Source organism: Drechmeria coniospora, chromosome 02, assembly GCF_001625195.1.
Source record: "Drechmeria coniospora strain ARSEF 6962 chromosome 02, whole genome shotgun sequence".
NCBI classification, from domain to species: Eukaryota; Fungi; Ascomycota; class Sordariomycetes; order Hypocreales; family Ophiocordycipitaceae; genus Drechmeria; species Drechmeria coniospora.
In genome coordinates, this window is record NC_054390.1 from 7900992 (window position 1) to 7916012 (window position 15021).

At 55.7% G+C, this 15021-nt stretch overlaps 5 protein-coding genes across 5 annotated transcripts; 1 reads left to right on the forward strand and 4 right to left on the reverse strand.

The window, feature by feature from the left end:
- Positions 1–639: 639 nt before the first annotated feature.
- On the reverse strand, positions 640–3757 carry DCS_05290 (topoisomerase I; the record flags this gene model as incomplete). The annotated part of the gene is made up of 6 exons (XM_040802596.1): positions 640–780; positions 859–1308; positions 1370–1621; positions 1685–3259; positions 3319–3539; positions 3703–3757. The coding sequence occupies 6 exons, from the start codon at positions 3755–3757 to the stop codon at positions 640–642; spliced, it is 2694 nt and encodes an 897-aa protein (XP_040657629.1).
- Positions 3758–4224: 467 nt separating this feature from the next.
- On the forward strand, positions 4225–5416 carry DCS_05291 (ATP synthase gamma chain; the record flags this gene model as incomplete). Its single annotated transcript, XM_040802597.1, has 4 exons — positions 4225–4280; positions 4439–5028; positions 5091–5224; positions 5288–5416. 4 exons carry the CDS (start codon positions 4225–4227, stop codon positions 5414–5416), a joined length of 909 nt encoding a protein of 302 aa, XP_040657630.1.
- Positions 5417–5829: 413 nt separating this feature from the next.
- On the reverse strand, positions 5830–9193 carry DCS_05292 (lysine-specific histone demethylase 1; the record flags this gene model as incomplete). Its single annotated transcript, XM_040802598.1, has 2 exons — positions 5830–8797; positions 8844–9193. The coding sequence occupies 2 exons, from the start codon at positions 9191–9193 to the stop codon at positions 5830–5832; spliced, it is 3318 nt and encodes a 1105-aa protein (XP_040657631.1).
- A 735-nt stretch (positions 9194–9928) lies between these two features.
- DCS_05293 (uncharacterized protein) lies at positions 9929–12091 on the reverse strand (the record flags this gene model as incomplete). The annotated part of the gene is made up of 4 exons (XM_040802599.1): positions 9929–10044; positions 10108–11688; positions 11756–11951; positions 12014–12091. The coding sequence occupies 4 exons, from the start codon at positions 12089–12091 to the stop codon at positions 9929–9931; spliced, it is 1971 nt and encodes a 656-aa protein (XP_040657632.1).
- A 1723-nt stretch (positions 12092–13814) lies between these two features.
- Positions 13815–14415, reverse strand: DCS_05294 (ubiquitin conjugating enzyme; the record flags this gene model as incomplete). The annotated part of the gene is made up of 3 exons (XM_040802600.1): positions 13815–14083; positions 14153–14306; positions 14368–14415. 3 exons carry the CDS (start codon positions 14413–14415, stop codon positions 13815–13817), a joined length of 471 nt encoding a protein of 156 aa, XP_040657633.1.
- Positions 14416–15021: the final 606 nt, after the last annotated feature.

Consider the following 15021-nt stretch of genomic DNA (forward strand, 5'->3'; position numbering starts at 1 on the left):
GCACACACATGTACATATCCAGCATCATGAAATATCCAGCATCATGCATGTACAAACATGAACATGCCGTACTCGCAGCAAGGACGTACAAGCAGCGTGAGGTAGACGAATCGTCAACGTAGTGTGCTATAAAATTGGTCATCTCATCTGCGTCAGCGGTATCGTCATATCCACTTGGCTTTGTAGACTCTCGCCTGCATCACCCGTCTACTATCCTAGAACCACGCCTCGTCGTGAGCGTCGTGCCCTCTTAGGCCTCGTCATGACCCGGAAGGGGTCTGAATCCGCTAGCTCATCGATGGCAAAGTTGCCGCCACAACCTTTTCCACATGATACCGATACCCTCCACCCCATGCCCCTCGATCTTTGTCGCCTTGTGCTCGTCGAGTTGGTGGTACCTATGCATCGCCAAAGCACAGCCGCCCGTGTTGTTGCCCCATTCGTACGGGAAATATATCTTGCCAACTCTCCTCTCTCTCGTACTTCATCCCTCTCCCATTCTCGAATAATAAGCAGCTGTGTTTCTCCGAGAAAATAGAAAACAACAATATCAAAACCGCAAGGTAGCAACCGAGGTCAACAACCAAAAACGAAACCCCTTCAGGATTCGCCAGCTTCACCGTCTTCGGCCGATCGCCTTCAAAATTCCCAATCATCGGAATCCTCCACGGACTTGATGGCCCAGCGGAACTTGTCCCGCAGCGTCTTGGAGAAGAACTTCTCAATGGGAACGTCAAACTTCTTGGAGAAGACAACCGTCAACCGGGGATCGATGTAATTCTGCGTCCCGCGGTTAGCCATCGTACGCGCCCGTCACGGCATCCTTCACCACCTCGGGTACCGCGGGGTCGAACTCACAATCTTGGACGTGCCGAGGGCGACTTCCTTGTTGCCGTCGCGGTCCTCCGCCTGGGTCTCGAGCGTCTTGATTCGCTCGTCAAACTTCTCGACGGCCTTGAGGAATTTATCCACCGTCGCGCCGCGGCCTTCCGCTTCGACCTTGCCCGACTTGTTCTCCTTCTTGAACTTCTGCTCCAGCTCCTTGATCGCATGAAGCCGTTCCTTGAGCTCCTTCTCCGGCAGTGGCTTCTCCTTGTTGGCCTTGAGCTTCTCGTTGTCCTTCTCGAACTTCTTGCTAATCTTGCTGTGCTGCTCCTCAATCAAAAACTGCTGATGCTCTTGTATCCAAGACTCGTCCAAGTCGTCGTCCAGCTCGAACCAGGCAGCGCCCTTCTTCTTCTTAAACGTCGGCTCGATGTCTAGTATCATCTTCTTGTGTCTCCATTTCTGATAGCGCAAACCCTTGATCTAATCCCATCCTTCGTCAGCAATGCTCCCAAGTGCGGCCGGCTGCGGGGGATGTACGGACCCTGTCACCGAGCTTTTGCATCTGCTGCTCGTGGCCTGCGCCGACGGTCCTCTTGTGGTTGCAGAGAATGGCAACCTTGCGGTTGCAGTCGTTGTAGAGCTTCACCTTCTCGGCCACCCCTCCCTTGGAGCGCGGGTCGTTGTGCAGATCCTTCAGCAGCTCCGACATGGTGAACGACGCGTTGTAGGTACGGAACACCTTGGCCGTCAGCCCGGGCATGCAGCTGTTCAGATGCTTGTTCAGTTGCGACGTCTGCGGACGAGCTGGTTAGCAACAACGCTGGCGCGCCCGACGCCGCAATCCCGTTCGACTCACGTTCAAGCGATCGAAAAGATCGTCTCCATCCCTCTTCGGCGCCTTCTTGAACAGCTTCAGGTTCTTGAAAACTTGAGCATCCACTTGGGCCGTCTCGTTGTACCGGATGCTATCCTTGCCCAGGAAGTCGAACGTGACTTTGTTTGGAGGCTCCAGAGTGATGTGTTCGTACTTGAGCGAGCAGCAACCGACCGTGTCTGCCTCGTTTTCCGTATCCTTCTCGTTGCCGGCTCGGAGGGCGAGCTTGTCGATAAGGTACATGGCCGTCGCTCGTTGGCGATCGGCCATCACCTCACTCTTGAGCTCCCTTGTGTAATCCTTGCGGATCTTGCCAATGTGCTTCTTGAGCTCTCGAGCCTTCTCGAACTTCTTGAAATCACTCTGGCCCTTGACATCGCTGGCGGCGCCGAGCATGACGTACTTGTAGGCTCCGTTGATGTTCTCCTGCCACATCGCCAGCCAGGTTGCTTTCTGGTCGTGTTGAACCGCCTTCCACTTGTGACCGGGTGGAGGCGTCGGCACCTTGGCGTTCTTGCCAATGTTGATCGTGATCTGCTCCGGATGAACGCGGGTCTTGACGCGGCCGGTTTTGGGATGCTCGCCACGGCCACGGAAGAGGCTGGGAGGTTCGACGCGGAAGTTGCCGACCTTTTGCTTCCTACCATCCCACATGCAGGTAATGTAGGGAGCCTCAAGTTCGTCTTTCTTGGCTTTCGCCGCCTCCTTCTCCTGCTTCGACAGATTCTTCGTCTTGTTGGCCTCGATCCTTGCCATCCAGAATTCTTGAATCTTGGAAAAGTCACACTTGTCAAGGCTCTTTACCGCAACCTTGTTGCCCTTCATGTCCGTGGCCCCATGCTTCTTGATGAAGTCGGAAAAATCCGAGAAGAAGTTGCTGCGGAAGACGGGGTTGTCGAGATGATGGATGGAAGCCGGCGTCATCATGGCAACCCAAAACGTGGCCACCTCTTCCGCCTCCTTGCTGAGATTGATGGGCTTTCCGTCATACAGCAGTCGGATGTGTTTCGGCAGGGGCTCATATTCCGGCGCGAACATGACTCCGTTGTGCTCGAGAGTCTGCCATTTGATGCTGTCATCCTCCGGCTTGGGCGCATTCCACCACTGGAACTCTTCGTCTTCGCTTTCCTCCTTGGCCTTGGCCTTCTTGACGTCTTTGGCCGCCGATGCTGCCTTGGACTTGGTAATTTTCGATTTGGGTGTGTTTGAAGTCGATTCTTCCTTCTTGACGCCGTTCGACTTCCTCCTGGCAGCGGCCGCTCCGTTGGACTGCCGTTTTTGTGCCGAGGACTTGGCGAGTGACTCATCGTCGGATTCCTCCTTCACATGTTTCTTGGGCGTTATTTTTTGCGCCTTCGGCTTGGCATCGATGCCGGCCTTTTTCTCCATCTGCGCCTTCTTCTGAGCGAGCTTGATGCCCAATGGCTCATCGTCGTCCGAAGAATCGGGCAGCGCCTTTTCCCTACGCGAAGAAGAAAGCCTGTTGCGTTGCTTGCTTATGGGTTCGTCATCGGAGTCGGATTCAATAGCCTTCTTGACAGGCTTCGAGCGCTTGGCCTGGGAGTTCGGAATTAGCCACGGTAGGGTGCAGATGTCGCCGACAGACGGCTGCGTACCAGAGGTTCGCCATCGCTATCGGATGCGTCGGCGTATGACACCTTTGAGATTGATGATCGAGACTTGCGCTTGCTCGTTCCATTGGTCATGGGCGTGTCGATGTCCATCGAGTGCTGGGCAGGGCCGCTGCGCATCGCCACGCCTGATACGGCACCGCCTCCCTTGGACGTAGCGCCACCCAAAGCCTTGTCGTGGGCGCGGGAAATTGTCGACGCGGATGCTGCAAAGTTGAAGATTCAAGTTAGCAGGCAGCGCCAGGAGGGCGGTCGGGCGAAGCTGGTGAGAGGCAAGCGTGTGCGAGCCACGGACAATTCGACGACTCGCCAACTTCATGTGGAAACGAGATGCATGATATGGGACAGAGTAGCTGAAAGAGGACCTACAAAGACCGTTCGGCTTCGAAAGAGACATGTTGTCGTCGGCGCTGTCGAAAGGCATGATTCGCGTTCGAGTGCGGCTCTGCCGGAGATGCAGCTCCCGCACGGTGAATAGCAGTAGAGGTCGCACACGGCCCAAATTGGTATAAGAGAGCAAAATGGTTAGAGACAGGCAGAGAAATGAAAGGAAAAGGTGAAAAATCCACCCCTCAACGCCTGCCGAAGGTGATGAGGGAGAGAAAGCAACAATTCCACACAAATTATCGGAAATGGGACGTCGAAGGCTGGAATCGAAAGAATCGTGTTTTCTTTCTCAAGAAGGGAAGAAGGCAGCGGAACTCAACAGGCACGCCTGGTCACGTGACAACACTAGCCGCCAATTTACCGGGAAAACGTAGATGGAGCGAAGGCAATTGATCCGAAGCCTAATCACCTCGACTGTAAAATCGACACGGTCTTCAATTGATACGAATCCTGCGATCAATTTGTCGGTCACGGACTTGATTCGTCTTTTCTGCAACTGCCACGATGCTGTCACGGGCGGCTAGACCAGCTCTCCGAGCTGTGGCCACAGCTCCCACTCGGTGAGTCGAGACCTCCACGAAGCCGTCCATCCGTCATCAGCAGACGGGGACGAGGCACGAAGCCGGGACGAGCGACGGAGAAAGCGAAGAACCCGGGCGCTTAGGTGCATGTATTCCTTGAGGATATCGTTGGGCTGATGTGCGTGTGTTCGCTGCAGAGCTGCCACCGCTGGCAATGCCGGCGCCGCCGGGTACGCGACCCTCCGCGAGATCGAAGGCCGCCTCAAGTCGATTCGCAACATCGAGAAGATCACCAACACGATGAAGATTGTTGCTTCGACCAAGCTCACTCGCGCACAGCGCAGCATGATCGAGTCCCGAAAGTACGGCCAAACCTCCAACGAGGTCTTCGAGTCGGCCGAGACCGTCGCCGCCGAGGGTGAGGAGAAGAAGTCGCTCATCATCGTCTGCTCCTCCGACAAGGGCCTTTGCGGTGGTATCCACTCCGGTTTGAGCCGAAAGATCCGTTCCCTGGCCGGTGACGAGTCCGCCTTTGACCTTGCTATCGTTGGCGAGAAGTGCAAGTCGCAGCTCCAGCGAACCAACGCCAACGCCATCCAGCTCACCTTTGCTGGCATTGGCAAGGACGTCCCTACCTTTGCCGACGCCCAGGCCATCGCCGACCAGATCGTCATGCTCCCCACGGAATACACCGACGTCAAGATCCTGTACAACAAGTTCGTCAATGCCCAGAGCTACGAACCGACCTTCATTGAGGCATTTTCCGAGGAGGCCATCGCGCAGTCCCGTACGTCGTTTGGAGAATCCCAGTCCGAGACCGGTGTCAGGAACTGATCATCTGTTCAATAGCCAACATCTCCTCTTTCGAGCTCGATGACGAGGTTCTGGAAAACCTCCGCGAGTACAGCCTTGCCAACTCCCTCTACTGGGCTCTGGCTGAGGGCCACGCCTGCGAGCAGTCTGCCCGACGAAATGCCATGGACGTAAGTACCCACCGATCAAAACACTGCACGCCACCGTGCGAGATGCTGACGGAAATGCCTCAGAACGCTTCGAAGAACGCCGGCGAGATGATTGGCAAGTACCAGATTCTCTACAACCGTACTCGACAGGCTGTCATTACTGGCGAGCTGGTCGAGATTATCACTGGTGCTACCGCCTCTGAGGACATGTAAATAGTGTGGAATAGACAAGATGAGGTGGTACAGTTTCCTTACATCGGGGCTGGAGGCTACCCACCTTGCTTCCGCAGTGTATCAAAGCCTCGTCAATTAATTCCTTTGTCAACCCTGCATCTTTTTCACAAGCGCAGTGAAGCTGACGGCACATCGTCATATTCGGGGCGGTTTGGGACGCAACTGATTGCAACAAACTATCGTCTATCAGGTGTACACACACCCTCCCCCTCCAACGTATGCTTTTTATGATTTCTTAATGTGAATGGCCGGACAAAGGCCATCAACCCTCGTAGTCAGATTATGGTAATCCTAAAGAAAGCGTTCCACGTCCCATTCCATAAAAATGCCGCTGCTTCGATATTGAAATATGCACACAGTTGCCGGGCAAAAAATACTATACTAATATAACACTAAAGTTCCATGTTATTGTCTTGCTCCTCCGCATAACTGACGTGCTTCGCACGACGATACTTTTGGAACATGGAGGGAATATCGTTTCCTCGTCTCATCTCATCTGGACCCGGCACGATCGGGTGGTCCTTTTCATAGATTGTCAGCAGGGAGGCGGCCTTGCTGTCCCAGGCCTGAGAAGATTCGGTGAATTGCTGGATGGCCTCGGCGTACATCCGCTTGTGCTCGGCAGCTTGCTCCTCAAATGGTCTACGTTCTTCTGCCGTCGCATGCTTCCACATCTTGGCTGTCATCATCCGCACCTCTTTAGGTGTTCCCCGCGACTTGGTCGACTTGCGGTTCTCTTCGCATCGACTTCTCGCATCTTCAAAGTGTGCCTTGCTGTAGAGGAGATATGGGTTCCCAGTGACCTTGCAGGGTCGAACCGGCCGTTCCCCGATCTGCGAGTGGATGTAGCCCCAGACTTGAACTTCGTAGGCATCTAGCCGTGCCTGTTCAGGGTCCTTGGCTGCCTCCTTGCGCCTGTGCAGCAGCAATGAATCCCGTGGCAGAACGAGGGGCGTAGGAACCTCTATTGGACCAACCATGGCCTCTAGAACCTCAGACGCGGCTCGGAGACCAGAAAGATAGGCGCCATGGACCGTTGCGGGGTGCGTCACAATCGTATGCTCACCCGCAAAGAAGAGGTTGCCAATGGACCGAGCCGTGGTATCATAGTCTTCCGGCAACATACCGGGAGCAGCGGAAGAGTAGCTGCCCCGTGCGAATCGGTCAGCGCCCCAGCGCGTAACGACCGACTCTACCGGATACGGCACGTCTTGACCAAACAAGCCCCGGAGGATGCTCGTAGCCTCTGCGATCAGACACTCGTTGCTGGCATGCTCCGTCTCGAAGCCGGCGTCTCCAGCCATGAGGGCGATGAGACAGGGCAGGCCGGTCGTGCTTGACACGTTAAACCACTGGAAAAAACGTCCCCGATTCGAACGGTACTCCCGTTGAGACGTGCTGTGTCGATCGGGGGCATCCCGGAGCACGCCAAAAATATGCCTATCCTCCTCCCAAAAGACCTTGTCGTAGACCAAGACGACCTTGTTGAGGATGCCAAAGCCCAGACGGTCGATGGCACTCGTTTTCCAAGCCGGCAGTGGAGGTTCGAAATCGATGCTGCCATGCTTCAGCACACCTAATGGAACTGTGCAGACGACGCAGTCTGCCTCCACAACCACGCCGTCCTCCGACTCGATCTTTGCCGGGCCCAAGAAGTCGTCGCTGTGGTACTGGATCTTCTTGACGGGGAATTTGGTTGTCAAATCCAGCAAGGATGGGCAGTGCAAGAGACCACGAGCGACACTCTGGTAACCGCCGCCGACCATCGTGTGGTGGCCCTCCCACTCATTGCCAGCGTCGATATCCCACAGGCCGAGGCTCAGATGATTCACATTCGTCGCGTTGCTATACTCTAGGTTGGCTATGTGCCAGTTGATGAGCCGATGATCCTGCGAGTTCAAGTCGACGAGCTTTTTGTATTGCTCAATGGCCAAGTCGAGAACGGATCCCAAGGTTGCATCTTTCAGCGCCGCTCCATCGCCGAGGTCAACCTCGGACTCATGCTGCGCCCCAGGCTTCAGCTGCCAGCCCATTCGCTTCGCCTTTTCCGTCGATTTGAGGGCTCCGGATACGCCAAGTTCATTGTGCACGCGGCCGGTCAGCTTATCGGCGGACATGGGAAACAGCCCAACATTTCCGGCAGCGTTGTGCACAGATGCCGACGAAACATGAGGAAGTGCTATGGACGCCTTCTCCGCCTGCGCGATGGACTTACTCCCGTCGCCAACGCTGTCGCGGCCGGCGTCGAGGAGGCCGCGATTGCCCTCGACGACTCTAGGTGGCTGCGTCTTGTACTTGAACTCGCTTACTCTGTCGAGACAGTCGTTGTATAGCTTCTCGACGAGCTCGTCGCGGACCGCATCTACCGGCTTCCCATTGCTGTCGTATATTGTGGTTTCCGCCGAGAGAGTGTGATAAGGCAGTCCCAGTTGGCCACGCACCAAGACATTCATGGGGTTCCCGCGATCGAAGCCGGTAATGATCATGCCACCCATCTCGGCTGTATGCCGTTTGCCGTCAAAGTCTAATTGCTCACCCCCAGGCTTGCTTTTGAATTCGCGCGAGTACACTCTGCCGCCCACACGGCCGCGCCCCTCGAGGACGACGACCTTTGGGATGTCTTCGCCAATGTCGTAAAAATGGTCAGAGTACACGTTGAACAGGCCCTCGAGCTGCCTCGCACACGCCAAGCCAGAGATGCCAGCGCCGACGACGGCGACTACCTTTCGCCTCTTCGCCTCTGGTGCATCACTGTGACCGTTCGCCGCTCTTTCGGGTAGCTGGGTGCAGCCGAAGTTTATGAAGGCTCGACGAACGAGCCAGTCGTAACAGACACTAGCAGCGTCGAACCAGCGAGCGTTTGCGCAACCGACGGCTTCCCGTCGGGTGACGGCGATCCAAGGGCGCCTCGTCCAAAGACGCAAGATACCGTTTCTGATGTTCAAATACGTCGTGACTTGGTTGTGAGATATGTGCTGTCGGAGGAGATGGTATTCTTCGGCGTGAAGCGCGTAGGGGTTGAGCCGTGACGTTTCTGCTGCGATGATGCACTCGGCCGCGTATTGATAGGAGGGAATGTCGGCAGGGACTGATGATTTGGGAAGAACGGTGAAGGTGAGTCTGTCAGCACTGCAGCTATACGACGGCGGCGTGAAAGGCAGAGTCTGGTCGTCGCCTTGATGGCGCCGGGCCACGTCCGTTTCGGCCGGTGTAGTAGATTTGCTCGAAGTCGATGGAGGGAGTGATGAAACGTCCGAGAGCTCCGTCATCGTCGACCGGGACGAGTTGAAGGAGTCGACGGCGCTGTATTCATCGGTAGCTTGCAGGGGGGGAGCATCGTCTTCCTGGCGAGTCTCCTCACTGCGCAGCGTTAAAAAGGGGGGCAAATAATCGACGAGCAAATGACAAGGGGCAGGGCTCGTGCTCAATAAGGGAGAGACGTGTTGATGAGTTGAAGACGTACTCGGCGAGACTTGTGTCCATGAGGGACGGATCCTCTGGTTTATTGACATTCGTATCTTCAGTCCAGGTTACGACTTCTGGAGCCGCTTCCGGCATCCGATCGGCCAGGGATTCCTGAGCGGACGAGGAATCATGGTAGGAAGGAGGCAGGGGTGATGCCCCGCGAGGTGAGTGAGAAACACGTAGAGCAGCGCTGGAGGAGGACTCGAGCGAATTGACGTCGCCTGAATCGCTCAAGACAAGCTCAATGAGCTCACTTCTTTCAGAAGTATGAGGATCTATACTCGTTTCCATGTCGACAAGAGGAGGGATCGGTGGTGTCGTGATGACATTCAAGAGCAGGCAAGATCTGCGACGGCGAAGGTAGGTCGCGTTCCCGAGAGGAATGGTCTTCACCGACGGGCAAAATGAAGAGAATACATGATAGCCTTATTCATGCATTGAATTGCTATCTCGTTTCGTCATGTTAGCCCGCAAACGCCGTTTTGTAATAGTACAAAACATGCCGCTTGGCCTCGTGTAAGCTCGTGGATGCTACGGAATAACTGACCAAGTCCTCAGAGACATAGGCCAGGTGTACGGGAACACATCGGCCGGTGCGGACGAGCTTGACACCGATTGTGACTCAATTCGATCGGAATTGAGGATCGACCGAACCGAGAGGTGCGAACGGCTGTTATTAAGACACCGAACTGTCCAGTGACGGAACGGAAATTGAAGTCGTCAGTCTATTCCGTACCGATGACTGGCTTCGTATCGTCAGGTTCGAGATCACGTGTAGCTGGTCGTGCCAATCACGTCACAAGCGGTTGTGGGGCGGCACCTTCCCGAGCGAAGGGGCACCTGAAAGCACCCACAATCGCATCACGATTGTGACGACACGATGAAATCTACCGAGGCGAAGCCGACCAAGTCGACGCCAGGATTGAGATGAAAGGCATCTCTGTGGCAGGCGGCCGTTGCCAACATTCGCCATGCCCGCCAAGGCGTTACCACGCATAGACCGCGCACAACCCACCCAGCTTCCGGTCACGTCGAGACGGCCGGCTCCGACGGTCTTGCGTACGAGTCTTTCTCGATGGCTGCGTCCATGATTCTATTGCCGCTGATGATCGAAGTGGTGCAGATGACGATGTTGATGCGACCTAGAGCGTTTGCGTGTTACATCCTCCGATCCGTTCGCCGTCGGGAAACGAGCCATCTCTTACCTTCTTCCTGCTTGGCGATGAAGCGAAGCGCGGCGACTTCGGTAAAAGTGACACCGCCGACGAAGACGACGAAGACGGTCTGCTTCTGATTGCTCCCAGAGAGCAACGCTCGTGCCTTGACGGCCTTGTCCTCGCCCTTCTGCACCTCGTAGAAGGACGGCCCGCGAACGTGCTTCACGGCAGGGTGGAAGCCATGCCACCCTTGACCCCCAGAGCCCTGCGCCACCCCGGACGACTCACTCTTGGTCAAGGACTGCAGGTATGCTTTCTGTATGACGCACTGAACGAGGCGAATAGAGAGCGGTGCGTAGCCGCTGTAGACGTATGCGATGTCGTTGGGGTTGTCCTCCTTGACCTCGTCGAATATCAGCCGCAGCTGTTTCCGTAGATAGGTGTAGTTAGTCTTCGTGCCGCTCTCTCCAGAGCTGGCCGACATGGGAATCATGCCGGCGAGCGGCGACGAGCGTGACAGGAACAGCTGAAGCCTCTGCAGGTTGTTCAGCGTCAGAATGTGCTGATAGCCGTATCCCTGGAGGATGAGCCGCCGGAACTGGTCAAACTCTTTCGGTTTCATGCCCCCCGATATGCACGAGTAGATGCAGAGCAACCTCAGGGTCTCGCGTAGCGGCGCGCCGCAGGCGATGAGCTCCTCTATGCCGCCGAGTTGAGATGAGGGGTCCGCACCGGCCGCGAGGTTTTGCTGCACCTCCAAGAGGCCCTTGAATTCGTCGGTTCGCGTGCGCTTTATTATCTCCTCGGCCAGTCCGGTGTGCGTCCTCGCGCTCTGGTGCTCTTGCTGGTAGCCGGGGAGCTGGCCTACAAACTCCTTGAGCTCGGACAGCGTCTTCGTTTTGTGCTTGCTCTCGTAGTCGGCCTGAACCTGCTGCAGTCGGCGAGCGACCTTGTTGAGCATGCCTCCGACGATGGCGAAGTTGCAGTCGCGCAGTTGCTCGTACAGCTTGTCGCTCGAATCTAGCTGCACCGTCCTCTTCCTGCTCTGCGACGTCGCCGTAGAGGACTGCGTGGGCGCGCCGACAATTGTCGTGTCAACCTTGGCTTGATTGTTGTGTATCTCGAACACTTCATCGATGAGACCTTCGTAGGTAAGCTGGGTGAGGAGAGGGGTGATGAAGTCGACCTCACGGTCGATGATGATGATGGATTCGTTGGTCGTGCTGGGCGCCAGACCGGGCTTGTTTGCGTCGGGAGCGACTTCTCCCGCAAGCTGCTCCTGTCGCATGCGGCTGAGAAGGTCGAATATCTGCTTCGCGTTCTCCCCGTATCCGAATATGCGGGGGAACAGACCATGGTTCAGCTGTATCTCCATGAGTGCTCTGGCGAGGAGGTAATTCGGCGTCGTGTCCTTGAACAGATATAGGTCTCGGAAGGACTCGTCCAGCTCGAGAGAAAGAACGTCTTTTTCCAGTGGGAAAAAGGACAAGGGTAGCTCGGCGATGCTCACTTCGCCCAACACACCCGCTTCCTCGAGCAGCTGGTCGGATACCAAGGTCCGACGCGGAACCCAGAAGACGTGAAACTCATGCGTCGTCTGACTTTCGCGCTGGACCCGTCTGATCTGATCTGTGCGGGAATCCGGTTAAGACTGCGTGCTTTCCCTCACGATGAGGCCGGAGGGGTGCAGGCATACTCGCTATGGCCTCGGCATGACGACCGCACTCTCCCCTCGCGACAAAGACGACATTGTGCTGGCTCGTGTCGACGTTGTTGTTCTCGAGGATGAAGAATTTATCGACACCATACTCTTGCAGTGTTTGGACCTTGACCACGGTGCCGACGGGGCCGACCAGGCTGGAATCGAAGACGATGTTCTTCTTGCCACGTACCTAGGAATACGCACCGTGTGTTCAGCAGTCGGTGAGGCGACGGGAGCTCCAGCGGTACTCACGCCCTCTAGCAAATACAGCAGGTCCTTGCGAGCTTTGCTCCGAACCTCCTCGACGCTGAACTCGGTACGGGGCGCCATGGCAGATCACATGGGGAAAGTGGAGAGCTCGATAGGAGCTCTGACGAGCTGCAGCTTGAGACGTGAATGGTGTTGATGGGCGTGACAAGCTGCCAAGTTTCTGCCGGAATGCCCCTCCTACTAGCTGGGGCGGTGAGGAAGAGACGACGGTGCGACTGGTTTAGGACGCACCAGGAACTGGTAATAGTGACCGTAGTGTACGGAGTACTTGGGGGGGGTTCGGAGTAGGGCACGAGCTTGATGTTGTTGTGCTTACTACTGTAGAGTATATTACCAGGTAGTACCTACAACTGCTGTACACAAGCGGGGTTTGGAGGGTCCGACAAGTTCTAGGTACCTCCTAAAGTACCCCGCAGGCAGCACAGCGCACGGCGTACAGGTAAGTACCTAGTAGGTACTTCAGTTTTAACGTACATGCATGGCATGGGTACTCCGTACTGTACATGTTCTTTCTTTACGTGCCACCATGTATAGCAGACGCTTGCTGTAGGCCATTGGATCTTGGTACGTGTGAGGCCAAAAAACTTGGAGCCATTCTGAAGGGCTTGGAGAACCAGCTACGTCTTCTCTTCATGCTCTGCGAAGTGAGGACAGAGCTATCGTGAATGCCGTTACTTGCCGGGATACTCTTTCTGGACTCTCCAATATTATGGTCAAGTTTGATGTGCTCGCTGGACGTCCTAACAACGAAGGATACATAGTAGTTTGCACGCCTTTCAGCCATCTTCGAACAATGCTCCTCTTCTGTTGCTGACCACTGCAAACAGGAGCAATTGACAGACACGACACCTGACAGCCCCATCTACCTCAACTGGGTTGAAGCTCTTCGGGCGCTAAGAATCATTATTTCGTCGTTTGCCTGAATCTTCCGAGCCATGGCTCGCAACATCCGACAATACCTGGCAATAACCAACACACGATACGGCAAGCAGGAACCTACTGCTTGGACGCTGTACTCCATAGTAGGGACGTAATTGAGTGTGCGACAATCCAATAGGTTGGCAGGTGCTTCGTTCACAGTATCGTATCTTGTGTGAAACTGCGACTCTCTCCAAAAACCATGGTTAGTATCATCGCCAGTGGCGCTTGACGAGGTTACGAAATGGACGACGCCGACACGAATCACAGTCGCACCAACAATCGACTGTGCTGTGGATCATTCGACACTGGACGGTATCCAGCAAGCAATGATTAATTACATGTACGAAGTGTACTTTCTTATTGGTACCAAGTTCAGAGTAACACAATGAATGACCGCCGAGCCAGCGACGGAAAGGTTCAAGCCAACAATTGAGCCTATGCCTTTTCCGGTGTTGTCGATCGCCTCGCATGGCACTACAACAAACATGCAAGTCCATGCCACCGGAGCACCGACGCAGCGGGATTCATTGAGGGATGCCTCTTGGCAGGTGCAACAGCATGACTTGTCAAACAGGCCCGTCATCATCCATGCTACACCGACGGGTCGAAGCGTTTCGCATTCGGCACCGTTCTTCCACGATTCGCCGTCCATTGACCAGCTCCCCTCCCCGTCGGAGCCCGTGTCGTTGCACGCCCAGAAACGTTCATGATGGAGAAAAACCTGTACGCCCTTTGGTTCGCTCTGAACGGAGGTGATGCTGCATGAATAGCGCCGTGCCCAGGTCCATGCTCTCATGCAATAATTCGATTAGATCGCTTGCCATATGCAAACCCTCCCTGCCGTGCTCGATTATTCCAGGCCTCAGACCGAGCTGTCGTGGTAGAGAAACTCAATGTCCCGCGGCCGCAGCTTGTTGCCGCGCACAAACTCCTCGTCGCCGGGGGGGCGCTCGTTCTTGGAGTTGCTCGTGAGCATGCTCTGAATGCTCATGCACACGCTCTCGGCACTCTGGACGGGACTCCAGCCCTGGCTGCCGAGCAGGTCGAGGCATATGATGCCGTTGGAATATATGTGGGGATGCATCGGGACTGGACGGTTCGGATTTTCGTCGAAAGTAACCTCCGGCGGCTCTGCGACGGCGTCAGGTCATCCGCACGGCATCTGCATCGGCCATGATACGCATCTGGGTCTGGTCATACCGATCGGATACGACTGGGGGAACTGGAATTTGAGGCGGTAGGTTTGGCCTTTGTAGAGCGGGTTGTTATCGAGGACGCGGATGTCGAGCAGCCATTGCTTCAGGTTGTCGCCTTCGATGAGCTCGATGCCAGGCGGGAGGCCGAATTTATCGATCTGCAGCCGGCATCCGTCAGCGAGCCATTCGCGCGAGGAGCGAGAGGAGGGGCCCGTGAACCTTTTGCCGTTCTTTGGCCACACGCTTCTCACGCATTTGTGTCGCCATGTTGGGGCCTGGCCGTCCCGCACGACGCTGCGTCGGGCCAAGATGAACAAGCTCGCTGTGTGATTGTTACGGAAGGAAAAGAGTTGGGATCGGCACAGGTGGTAGAGTCGTACGGGGCATTAAGTTTTAGCACGGCGTGCAGACACTGTGCTCCGTACCGGTACTAAACTCTGGCGGGGTCCTGTCGCGGAGTCCAAGTGACTGGCGGGTGCAGCGGGCAGGAAACGGAGAGGTTGGCGCTCCAGAGGCACTGAGAAGCGGGGCGACCTCCACCAACCCACCTCCAGCGACATCGATGGCGCCGATCGCGCTGGGCCTCAACGCCGACCCTTCCCTCAACGAACGGCAGGGGTTGCACCACCAATTTGCAACAGATTTGTTCCGGAGGTTTACGACTACTCGCGAATACCAGTTGCAGTACGAAGTGGCCTACTAGCCTCCCCGGCAGGAACTGTTATCCTCGGAACAATCAGCCCTTTACGTCCCATAGTACAGGTTAGTGGGTTCGGTGGCAGACGTCATACCGCCGCCTGTTGGCCTACTAGGCATTATTACTTACTAGGAACCACTTACTCACAACGTACCTAGTAGGTACCTAGTAGTCTC